Source organism: Theropithecus gelada, chromosome 4, assembly GCF_003255815.1.
Source record: "Theropithecus gelada isolate Dixy chromosome 4, Tgel_1.0, whole genome shotgun sequence".
Classification (NCBI taxonomy): domain Eukaryota; kingdom Metazoa; phylum Chordata; class Mammalia; order Primates; family Cercopithecidae; genus Theropithecus; species Theropithecus gelada.
Window position 1 is genome coordinate 88,638,399 of NC_037671.1, and position 12,663 is coordinate 88,651,061.

A 12,663-nucleotide genomic window follows, 5' to 3' on the forward strand; every position below is an offset into this window, starting at 1 on the left:
AAAAGTTATCACCTATCTAATAAATTTTTACTTTAGTTAACGGTTTCCTATCACAAATTTTAAAATGACTCAGTATCTCAATTCCTGTGTAATAATGGCTATTTCTGATCAGGAAAAAAAAACTTTTCCACTTATAACCTATTAAGGCATTGGTCTTAAAAATGAATAACTTGCAAGAAAATAAACAAATTGCATGCCTTATCATAAGAGCCAACAACTAGAAAGAACTCAAATATCATCGACTGGTGAATGGATAAACAAAATGTGGTATATCCAATACTATTCGGGATAAAAAGGAACAAATTAATAATACGTGCTGAAATAGGAATGAACCTCAAAACATTAACGCAAAGTAAGAGAAGAGACCTTTTAACTGAAATACCCAGAAAAGACAAATCTACAGAGACAAAAAAGAGATTAATCAGAAATTTAGTGTAATGAACACAAAGGATTCTATTGAATGATGGAAATGTTATAAAACTGGATTGTGGGCCAGGCACAGTGGCTCTCGCCTGTAATCCCAGCACTTTGGAAGGCTAAGGTGGGGAGATGACTTGAGGCCAGGAGTTGGAGACCAACCTGGCCAAGATGGTGAAAACCCATCTCTACTAAAAATACAAAAATTAGCAAAGTGTGTTGGCTCACGCCTGTAATCCCAGCTACTCAGGAGACTGAGGCACAAGAATCACTTGAACCCAAGAGGCAGAAGCTGCAATGAGCTGAGACTGTACCACTGCACTCCAGCCTGGGCAATACAGCAGGACACTGTCTCAAAACAAAACACAAAAACTAAATTGTGATGGTTGCAAAGCTTGAAATCACCTTTGCAAAAATTATGAGTGAGAAAAAAAATCTAACAAAAAGTTATGACAGTAAAAAAAAAACCCACAAAACCTGTCCTAACTGACTCCATCTTTCTTCTAGCCTCCAAGCTGCCCTTGTTCATTCCTGGGCGTAGGCCAAGTAAAGTACAGGAGAAATTTAGTTTATAGTTTAACTTTAAAACAAAAGTAAAACTAACCTTCCCAAAACTAACCCCTACCTTCATAAAACTAACTACAAGGTTAAAATTACGGCTCAGGACACAGCCAGAGTTCACAAGATTGAATAACCTTCCCAACTTCTCCTATAACATCTCTATTATAAAACCTAAGATTAGTGTTTAAGGTACTTTTCAGACCCTGATTCTGACAGAATGGCTAGCACCACCTAGAATGGAAACCCATACGAAGAAAGTTGCTCAACAGGTCTTACGATCCCATGAACTTATTCAGGGCAAAAAGACAACTCAACTTCCTGTGATTTCAACCCTGTCCCAACAGCATTCCCCATTCCCTAGGCCTCTGACCCTAGCCTCGGCCGGGCACAGTGGCTCACACCTGTAATCCCGGCACTTTGGGAGGCAGAGGCAGGAGGATCACTTGAGGTCCGGAGTTTGACACCAGCCTGGCCAACATGGCGAAACTTCATCTTTACTAAAAATACAAAAATTAGCTGGGAGTGGTGACACATGCCTGTAGTCCCAGCTACACAGGAGGCTGAATGAAAAGAATGGCTTGAACCCAGGAGACAGAGGTTGCAGTGGGCCAAGATGGCATCACTGCACTCCAGCATGGGTGACAGAGGTAGACTTAGTCTCAAAAAACAAACAAAAAAACCCTAGCCTCCAGGCAGGGCGCAGTGGCTCGCACCTATAATCCTAGCACTTTGGGAGGCCAAGGTGGGCAGATCACCTGAGGTGAGGAGTTCAAGACCAGCCTGGCCAACATGGCGAAACCCCAAGTCTACTAAAAATGCAAAAATTAGCCAGGCATGGTGGCACACATGTGTAGTCCCAGCTACTCAAGAGGCTGAGGCACAAGAATAAAACCTGGGAGGTTGAGGTTACAGTGAGCTGAAATCACACCACTGCACTCCGGCCTAGGAGAAAGGGCAAGACTCTGTCTAAAAAAACAAACCAACCAACCAACCTCTATCTTCTAAATTTTTAGGGAAGCTGATTTGAGTAATAAACTCCTGTCCTTCCACTTGGCTAACTCTGCAACTACTAAATTCTTTCTCTATTGCAATACCACTAACTCAGTGACTCAGTTCTATGCATATAGCTTGCAAGAAGAACCCATCATGGGATTATAAACTTACTAAAACTCACTAAATTATGCATGTAAACTATATCTCAAAAGAGAAAAAATGGGTGTTACTACATCAAGATTCATATTGGTCTGAGGTCTAATGACGGCTTACAGCCATGGGATAGGATTCTGACTACAGTTCTTTCAAAATATTAAGAGAGTAGGCCTATAATTCACCTTAAAAAATAGTTTTGACTTTGGCTCATGTTTTAGCCCTGCCATTCCACGATCCCATTGTTCTGGTTATTTATATCAAAAAAAAAAAACCTAGAAATTTAGGAAACATTGAATGCTAAAGCCAAAAGACATGGTAATACACCAATAATTTCAAGCATTTACTAAGGTGCACCTATGAGGAGTACTACTGTGCACAAGATTATCTATAAAAATCACAATCACCTGAGCAAAAATATCAAACAGAAAGCAAACCTCTCAGGCACGTACCTGTTGAGTCTTTCCAAGACAGAGTCATCGGCCAATGAGATCTCATCCAAGAGGAAAAAGCCATCCTCTTTCATGGCCTGAACCAGAGGCCCATCATGCCACTCAAAGAGTCTTGATGTGTCAATTTCTTCCTATAATTTGAAAAAGTGGGGAAAATTAAAGGGCAGGTGGCTCCACAGACAATATACATGCAGCTGGCTGGTGTTTCCAGGGGTGAAGTAGGCATTCCGAGGAAAGTAAGAATCTGAGAACAGGAGACAGAACTTGCGCACCAGAATGCTTGTGGAGGCCCTTGTAGACCGGAGAAAATCTGCAGATATGCACATTTAACCAAACCAGAACCCAGCTCCAGAAACCCCACCACAGACTCATGCACAGCTAACTGCAGTTTTTTAAAATAACTGGAACACTTGCTGCTGGACAAACCTTGTCGTTTGGCTTTTGTCTCACTGGCCGCAGGCCACCCAGGAAGTCGGATGTCTCCATGTGTAAGTGGCAGCTGACAGAGTATAATTTCTGATTTGCCAAGGCTGCAAATACCTGACAGATAGTAGTTTTCCCACACCTGTTAGAGATATGCAACTGATTAACAAGGTATGTGTTTCAAATACACATCCACAAACACCCCCCTCAGCAAAAGAGAAGAACCACTGTAGGAGTCTCACTGCAGCAGCAAACAGTGCTGGCCAATGTGGAACCTCAACCCCAGGCTCACGGCACCCCTCTGCACGACTGCACTCTCCCATATCCCTTATCCAGAAGGTATGTACTGTACAAACTCCATCCTAGTTCTATCAACAACCACCGGCTGGGCGCAGTGGCTCACGCCTGCAACCCTAGCACTTTGGGAGGCTGAGGCAGGAGAATCACTTGAACCCGGGAGGCGGAGGTTGTGGAGTGCCGAGATTGCACCATTGCAGTCCAGCCTGGGCGACAAGAGCGAAATGCCGCCTAAAAAAAAAAAAAGCCACCACCAAGGGAGGGAAAAGAAATCTAATCCTTACAGACTTTATAGACTTTCAACAGACACTAGTTTATCTGCTCTTCTCTATACACGTATAGAATGAATCTCACTGTTTAAAAGAACTAAACAGACAAAAACTGCCCTCAATGCGATGAAGCAAAAAATCATTCTTGCCAGGTACAGTGGCTCATGCCTGTAATCCCAACACTTTGGGAGGCCAAGGCAGGAGGATCACTTGGGCCCAGGAGTTTAAGACCAGTCTGGACAACACAGTGAGACTCCATCTTTTTTTTAAGGCAGGGCTTCACTCCTGTTGCCCAGGCTGGAGTGCAATGGCATGATATCAGTTCAGTGCAATCTCTGACTCCCAGGCTCAAGCGATTCTTCTACCTCAGCCTCCTGAGTAGCTAGGACTGCAGGCAGACGCCAACACAACCAGCTAATTTTTGTATTTTTAGTAGAGACGGGGTTTTGCCATGTTGCCCAGGCTGGTCTCAAACTCCTCAAATCAAGTGATCCACCTGCCTCAGCCTCCCAAAGTTCTGTGATTGCAGGCATGAACCACCACAACCAGCTGAGACTCTGACTTTACAAAAAAAATTAAAAATTAGCCAAGGGTGGTGGTGCATGCCTGTAGTCCCAGCTACTTGGGAGGCTGAGCCAGGAAGATCACTTGAGTCCAGAAAGTCAAGGCTGCAGTGAGGCATATCGCACCACTGCACTCCAGCGTGGACAACAGAGTGAGACCCCATCTCCGAAAATAGTAATAATAAAGTCATTGTTTTCCATAAACAAAGAACTAGTCTGAAGGTAGAGGAAACTAAACAGTAACAGATCTCTTAGTTTCTTCTGTTTTTTTTTAGAGTACATGTGCAGAATGTGCAGGTTTGTTACACAGGTACACATCTGCCATGTTGGTTTGCTGCATCCATCAACTCATCATTTGCATTAGGTATTTCTCCTAATGCTATCCCTCCCCTAGCCCCCCACCTGCTCTTAGTTTCTTCCTTAAAAAGAGAAAAAAGAAGGAAGAAAGGGGGGATTAATACTTTCATGAGTTTTTCAGCGATAACTCACGTAATCCCATGGAATTGAAATGAACCCTCATGAGTCACTGTCACAGATCTTTACCCAGTGTCTCCAACCAGCAGCACAGGTTCGCCAAATTCCAATGCCCTTCCCACCAGCATTGCGAGTCTCCGCATGCCCTCAGTCCACACGATGTGGCCAAAGTTAGACTCCAATGTGGATATCTGAGTAGACAATTTACCTATCCAAGAAAAAATAAATATTTAGATTCTAATGAGTACAACTCAAATCATACTCCTCTAGGGATTTTGGCCTACTCACCCAGCAATTTTACAACATTTTCTTTGGAGAAAAGAGATTGAGGACACAATTTTTTCTTGAAATGTTTCTCAAGGACTTCTTGAATCACATCGACTTCCTCCTGCTTCCTGACTCGACCTGCCAGAAGCATGTAACCTGGGAGAAGGAGGAGGAAGAGGAGGAAAGGAATCATCAGTGTCTACTGGAAACACCAAGGGACATTGAGAATATGGAACAAGAGCAACTCTCATACGTTGCTGGTGAGGTAGAAATCTGAAAAACTACATGGGAAAACTAGGAGAGCCTATTACAACTAACCATATACCTGCCCTATGCCTCAGCAATAGGACTTCTAGTATCCTCAAACACAAATGAACATGTGTGTGTCAAAAGACATATACACGATGTTCAGAGAAGCTTTATTCGTAACTAAAAAATTAAAATGATCCAGATGTCCATAACCAAGAGAATGGATAAAGAAACTGTGGCATCTTCACACAGTGGATTACCATATAAAAAGAAAAAGAAAAAAGAATGAAGTCCTGATACACATAACAGCATGACTGAATCTCACATCAGGTTTAGTGAAACACCCAGAACCCAAAGACTACATACTGCATGATGTCAGCTAGGTGAAACTCAAGGACAGGCAAAATTCTTTTCAATCAGATTAGTAGTGATAATCAGACAGGAGTCAGTTAGTAGTGATAGTAGTCAGGGTAGTGGTTACCTCCACTGGCAAGAGACCTACTGAGTTATTGGAAATATTCTAAATCTTGGTCTAGGTGATGCTTTACATGGGAAAATGCTTTACTGTATGTTACACCGCAATAAAAAAGTTTTGCTGGGCACGGTGGCTAACTCTTGTAATCTCAGCACTTTGGGAGGCCGAGGTGGGCAGATCACAAGGTCAGGAGTTTAAGACCAGCCTGGCCAACATGGTGAAACCCCATCTCTATTAAAAATACAAAAATTAGCCAGGCATGGTGGTGCATGCCTATAATCCCAGCTACTCAGGAGGCTGAGGCAGGAGAACTGCTTGAACCAGGACCCGGAACCAGGAGGTGGAGATTACAGTGAGCTGAGATCACGCCACTGTACTCCAGCCTGGGCTACAGAGGGTGACTCTGTCTCAAAAAAAAAAAAAGAAGTTTTTTAAAAAGTATTCCTCTATGTAAATATTCTTTACAAGTAGAGAAAAAATCTCTTCTACTAGTTTTATATACTCTTCTTACTTATTAACTAGCCCATTAATCAATCATCAGCACTTTTCAAATCAGAAGATTCCAAAACACTGTGTATCCTATCACGAACAGTAACACATTTTTCCCATGCATTAAAGGAAAACAACAAAATCTGAGTCTTGGGTTATATAAATTCTTTCTCTCAGAATGCCAATGTTTTCTGACAAATCAACTTTCTGTATGTCTGTAAGGCACTAGCCAGACCACCTATGGTGACACTGCAGAAAAATGGCCCACAAAGCTACCATCAACCATCTGCCTAAACTCCCAAAGAGGCTATGCCCATATCCTGACTCCCCCATGTGGCTACCTGAAGCAAAGAGTAAGAAAACCTTAGCAACCAGTCCTTATTAGCACGGAGGCCTGCAGGAATAAGATCACTTACAAAAGCTGTTAGAACTGGAGGGAAACAGGCTCTCTGGAATACCTAGTCAAATGTATGTATCAATCACAATGTGAGGCAAGATTTGTTTTAATAAAAAGTTTGACATTTAACATAACTATATATTGAGAGCATTTGACTGAAAACACACCATCATTGGCTAAATGCTGTAGCCAGTCATACTCCTTCTCAGTCGGCTCAGCCAATCTGTATCTTTCAGCCCATCTGAACAGATCACGAAGGGTGATGAAGCCCTGCTTTCCAGCAAACACTGAAGAACTTCTGCGATAGGACTGTCGAAGTATCAAAACAAATGAAAAGTGGCATTAGCTGCAATGCTTGGTAAGTTTGTAGTACAATGTATATAAAATTTGTAACAAATTTATGCTCCCATTAAAATAATTTCATTTCACTGAATAAGATTAATTTTTAATGCAAATAACTTGTAATATTCTGAAAAAAATGTTCAAATTCATTTTTAAATTAATAATATAAAATGGAATTCCACATTTCTTATGCCACATACAAAAAAGATGATTAATAGTAATGCAAATGGGCCAGGAGCAGTGGCTCACACCTGTAATCTCAGCACTTTGGGAGGCCAAGGTGGGCGGATCACGAGGTCAGGACATCGAGACCATCCTGGCCAATATAGTGAAATCCCCTCTCTACTAAAAATACAAAAATTAACCAAGCATGGTGGTACACGCCTGTAGTCCCAGCTACTCAGGAGGCTGAGGCAGGGGAATCGCTTGAACCCAGGAGGCAGAGGTTGCAGTGAGCCGAGATCACACCACTGCACTCCAGTCTGGCGACAAAGCAAGGCTCCATCTCAAAAAACAAACAAAAAGTAATGCAAATGGTGGCAAAGATGCAGGAAGATTAGTGAAACAACGTGGAACCATAATGATAGGAGTCTTCATTATGATTAGCTTTCTAAAAAGAAGTTTGACAATGTATACTTTCTGATAAAGAATACTTTTGCCGGGCAAGGAGGCTCATGCCTGTAATCCCAGCACTTTGGGAGGCCGAGGCGGGCGGATCACGAGGTGAGGAGATCGAGACCATCCTGGCTAACACGGTGAAACCCTATCTCTACTAAAAATACAAAAAATTAGCTGGGCGTAGTGGCGGGCACCTGTAGTCCCAGCTACGTGGGAGGCTGAGGCAGGAGAATGGCGTGAACCCGGGAAGTGGAGCTTGCAGTGAGCTGAGATCGCACCACTGCACTCCAGCCTGGGTGACAGAGTGAGGCTCCGTCTCAAAAAAAAAAAGAATAATTTAACTCCATAAGATAAATGGAATTTGTAAAGATCAGCTGTAGCTTTGCAGCTGACTAGGGCGAGCCATCAAGAATTGATCTCTTTAATTATGTCCATTCAAGGACTATATCCATTTAAAAACCAAAAACTGCAGTTTTCCCTAAGCCAAATTCCATTCTAAACAAAATGCTTCAATATTATGAACAAATACAAAATTATCATCATATGTAAATATCAGAAAAATTTTAATGATGTAAAGTTGTTGATTGATAAAAGAAAACTAACAATATATATTAGTGGGAAGCATTTAAAAGACCTCTACTTGAAGGCCAAGAACTGTGGTTCACACTTGTAATCCCAAAACTTTGGGAGACCAAGGTGGGTGGATCCCTTGAGCCCAGGAGTGCGAGACCAGCCTGGGCAACATGGCAAAACCTTGTCTCTACAAAAAAAAAAATGTAGCCTGGCATGGCGATGTACATCTGTAGTCCCAGCTACTACGGAGTGAGTAGTCAGAGATGGGAGGATCACCTGAGCCCAGGAGGTTGAGGCTGCAACAAGCTATGATTGTGCCACTACGCTCCAGCCAGGACAGTAGAGTGAGACCGTGTCTTACAAAAAAAAAAAAAAAAATCTCTAATTGGAAAAATACATCCACAGATTCTTTTTTCTAACAAAAGCAGCCATGAAATTTTGATCACCAACTATAATCAACACATTCCATTTGAAACTAAGTACCTGAAGATCCAACATGACTTTAACCAACTTGCTGCAGTAAGAGGGTGGCAAACTACACCGCTTGTGCAAGATTGTTTCCAACTCAGAGCTAGGTAACTCATCAAAGTGCAATTCCACAAACCGATTCCTGAAGGCTCTAGAAAGGACCTAGACAAAGCACAGAAAGAATACAGTAAAAGGTGCCTTTTAATTTCCAATATGGAGGCTCTGACATTCACCATAAAATATCAAAGGAGAGGTAAAAACATTTCATCCTTACTATGAAAAATCTACGATCTGATGTGGTAACAAATTGAAAGGAGACAAATGCTACACACCTTTCTGCCTCCATAAAGTCCTGGGGGATTTTGAGTGGCAAAAAGCATAAACCGAGGGTGTGCTTTAACAACTTCCTGTGTTTCTGTTACGAGCAATTCACGGTTGTCATCCAACAGCCTATTCAGTGCCTCTAACACATCAGTAGGGGCCAAATTTAACTCATCTAAAATAATCCAATAGCCTTTTCTCATAGCATCAATAAGAACACCTAGGAGGAAACAAACAGTGTATAAATCAGTCCAAAGTTTTAAAATGCGTTATGTACAATCAACAAATCCTAGGTTATCATTAAATTTCAAAGCAAATTAACTTCTGTAGCTAGTCTTGCCTCAAAACAAATTATGACACTGCAGATCAAGGAGGAACAATTTTCAATTAAAATAGTCCCCTTTTTCCCCCACAGAAAAGAATCCAAGGCTGAAAATACCTCATGTTTCTTGTATAATCTTTCCCCTGCAGTCTAATTTCATTTAAGTCACCACATTCTGTTGTCTATTCCCAACTTCCTTTGGCTAACACCAACCCCATTCTCTGAATCCCTAGAAAATAAAGCAGCAGTTCAACTCCCGTCTTGAAAATTTGCCCCTAGTCCTGTATACAGCCAGCAAGGTTAGTAGAACCTAAAGAAAGCCAGCAACTTATGCATCACCCCTTAACTATCTTAGCTCAGGCATCAAGAAAAGCTGGTTGTTACAGCAAAGGTCCATGTGCCTCTCAATTGGAAAGGATGAAGAACATTACTTAAGGAAATGTGTGTGAAAGAATAAATACCTATGTTCATGGAATGGAATCTTAACCCTACCTTCTTTAAAGACAAGCTTCCCTGAGGAGTCAGATGTGTAACAACCAATGTACTCCTGGATATCCGTGTGTTCATGATTGTTAATACGCACACAGTGGTTGCCAGTAGCTGCAGCCAGCCACTGGATCAGGCTTGTTTTACCAACTGATGTCTCTCCCTGAATCAGCACTGGATAGGTTCTGTAAAAGATTAGCCAATTAAGCAACTTAAAACAAAAAATTACAAAGCTGAGAAACCAGAACTGAGTATTGGTTTGTTTTGTTTGACACAGGGTTTCACTCTGTCGCCCAGGCTGGAGTGTGGTGGCGCAATCATAGCTCACTGCAGCCTCGACCTCCCAGGCTCAAGTGATCCTCCCACCTCAGCCTCTTGAGTAGCTGGGACTACAGACATGCACCACCAAGACCAGCTAAACTTTGTATTTTTTGCAGAGACAGAGTTTTGCCATGTTGCCCAGGCTGGTCTCAAAACCCTGGGCTCAAGTGATCCAACCGCCTTGGCCTCCCACAGTGCTGGGATTACAGGCATGAGCCACTGCACCTGGCCAAGTACTGTCTTTTGTTTGTTTGTTTGTTTTCTAAAGAATGACAACATCATTTAACAGCATCATTAAAAGAGCATTTTTTTCTTTTTTTTTTCCTTTTTACATTTCTGGAAATTGCAAGAAGCAAAGAACATTTTTATTCCTATACACTGAGAAGTTTCTTTGTAAAAATTATTCCTCAAAACATACTAAGGAAAGCAATTCCAACTATGCTGGCAACATTTGTAAGAAACTCTAAGTAGAACTTTTACTCATTTACTGAATAATTTGTGGTATTTATCAGCAAAATAACAAAAGACAACTTTAAAGATAGATAAAATCATCTGCATCCATAGTGCTCCCTCCAAAGCTGCACAACTAGAAACAATGTTTTCTACCAGGAAAAAGTTATAGTACTGACTTTTGTAAGTAACTGTTCAGTTGGCCAACGAATAAGAATAAAGCTCTCCGGGCCGGGCGCAGTGGCTCACGCCTGTAATCTCAGTACTTTGGGAGGCCGAGGTGCGCGGATCATGAGGTCAGGAGATCGAGACCTTCCTGGCTAACATGGTGAAACCCCATCTCTACTAAAAATACAAAAAAAAAATTAGCTGGGCGTCGTGGTGGGAGCCTGTAGTCCCAGCTACTCGGGAGGCTGAGGCAGGAGAGTGGCCTGAACCCGGGAGGCAGAGCTTGCAGTGAGCCAAGATCTCGCTACTGCACTCCAGTCTGGGCAACAGAGCGAAAATAAAAAGTCAAAAAAAAAAAAAAAAAAAAAAAAGAATAAATTTCTCTGAAAGTTAAGGAAGTTAGACCAAAATGTCATCAGTGCCTATGCCTGTATCAAGTTCAGGACAGCGAGAAAAAAGCCCACACACCCTGCAGAGACAACTCGGACTATATCTCTCAGGTTCAGCTTCACAGAAGATGTGAGAATGTATGTCTCATCTATTGTAGGCTCCTTGTCTCCCACCGCAATCCAGTAACCTTCAACCTGGATAAGCCGACCTCCTTTTGGCTCTGGAATAGGCTGAAAGACACAGAAGTTCAAGGAATAACCCACAGTTGCACATTCTTTCAGAGAAGGGCATAAAGTAGGAAAAGAGCTACTTGTTGAACAAGCTGTCTTGTTCTGCATACTTTCAACATTAAAACTGGGTGAAATACGAACATAAAATTGTGAGGAATGACAACAAAATGGTGTTATATATTGGTTTTAAAAATGAAGTGGAGTAGGTGGGTTTGGAAAAAAAACTGAATCAAAACAAATTCCCAGAAGGTTTATGTATCAGTTTTCTTCTCTCACATATCAAAATGCCCACTCCAAGTATTTTTAACAAAAACATGAATTTCATGTAAACCATGTTCCCCGAAAAAGGGCCAGTGTTGTAGTAAGGAAGGAGGTTTTGCAGTATCACACTCTCGATTGCCTGGAAGACATTAAAAATAAAACTGACTTTTTAGAGCAACTAGACCATTAAGGATAATATTGTGGATAATGACATAACTTTGCTGAGATATGGTTTAAGTTACTAGGTTCGATTATATAAATTCCCATTTTTATAAGTAAAAGAATCGCTAAATGGTGGTCAAATCTGTAACTATGGAAAAGTACTCTTCTAGAGCATTTGGGCCCCAGATTTCAAGCTACACGTCTAGGCCCTGCTTTTAAGGCATCCTCAGTTGAGTTGAGAAGCAACAGGGGGAGGGGAGGAAGGATCTTTTTAAGTTTCTGTCACACCCTGAGGCACACACACAAAAAAAGACCAACTGGAAGAGACTGGTATTTGATTACAACAATGGTAAAAGCAAGCCTGAGCCTTTTCTCAATGTTTTCACAATTTACCAAAAGTATTTATGCATGTGTTACTTGTACAATTTTTTAAAAGGCTGAGTCCAAAGAAACCCCAAGTCCCAAGGGCTCTCTCTTCCTAATGAACAAGCAATCAACATGTAAACAAGCCAATTTACATGTTGATTGTGAGTCAGTTTCTCTCAGCCTCTTTCAGTCCCATGCTATTCTGTAATTTCCTGTCAAACCCAAAATGGCTATTGTTTATAATAGTGCCCCCACTAATGCCCCCTCAGAAAAGGCCCAACCATCAATCAGAAGGTATAGATTATACTTAACAGTGTAGTTAAACTATGCAGATAGTGAAACTATGGTGTACCCATCCAGTGAAATTATATGTGGCCCTTAGAAGGCATGTCACAATGAATTCTGGTACAAAACCAAAAATATACCCAAGATTCAGTTAGTTTAAAAAGGAAAGCTACAGAATATTCTTATGGGCCAAGCACGGTGACTCATGCCTATAATCCCAGCATTTTGAGAGGCCGAGGCGGACAGATCACGAGGTCAGGAGTTTGAGATCAGCCTGGCCAACAAGGTGAAACCCAGTCTCTACTAAAATTACAAATATTAGCTGGACATAGTGGCATGTGCTTGTAATCCCATCTACTGGGGAGGCTGAGACAGGAGAATCACTTCAGCCAGGGAGGGGGAGAATGCTGTGAGCCGAGAT

At 41.7% G+C, this 12,663-nt stretch overlaps 1 protein-coding gene across 2 annotated transcripts in view; it reads right to left on the minus strand.

Annotated features, from left to right (window-relative positions):
* The window catches only part of MDN1 (midasin AAA ATPase 1), a 185,658-nt gene that overhangs the window by 100,083 nt on the left and 72,912 nt on the right, over positions 1 to 12,663 (minus strand). For both annotated transcript variants that reach the window (XM_025384538.1, XM_025384537.1), the window contains exons 23-31: positions 11,017 to 11,168; positions 9,616 to 9,794; positions 8,813 to 9,021; positions 8,496 to 8,642; positions 6,647 to 6,788; positions 4,891 to 5,025; positions 4,672 to 4,810; positions 3,003 to 3,141; positions 2,577 to 2,707 (exon numbers count right to left, since the gene is read on the minus strand). In XM_025384538.1, coding sequence (XP_025240323.1) covers positions 2,577 to 2,707; positions 3,003 to 3,141; positions 4,672 to 4,810; positions 4,891 to 5,025; positions 6,647 to 6,788; positions 8,496 to 8,642; positions 8,813 to 9,021; positions 9,616 to 9,794; positions 11,017 to 11,168 — 1,373 coding nt within the window. The remainder of the gene's footprint in view (positions 1 to 2,576; positions 2,708 to 3,002; positions 3,142 to 4,671; positions 4,811 to 4,890; positions 5,026 to 6,646; positions 6,789 to 8,495; positions 8,643 to 8,812; positions 9,022 to 9,615; positions 9,795 to 11,016; positions 11,169 to 12,663) is intronic.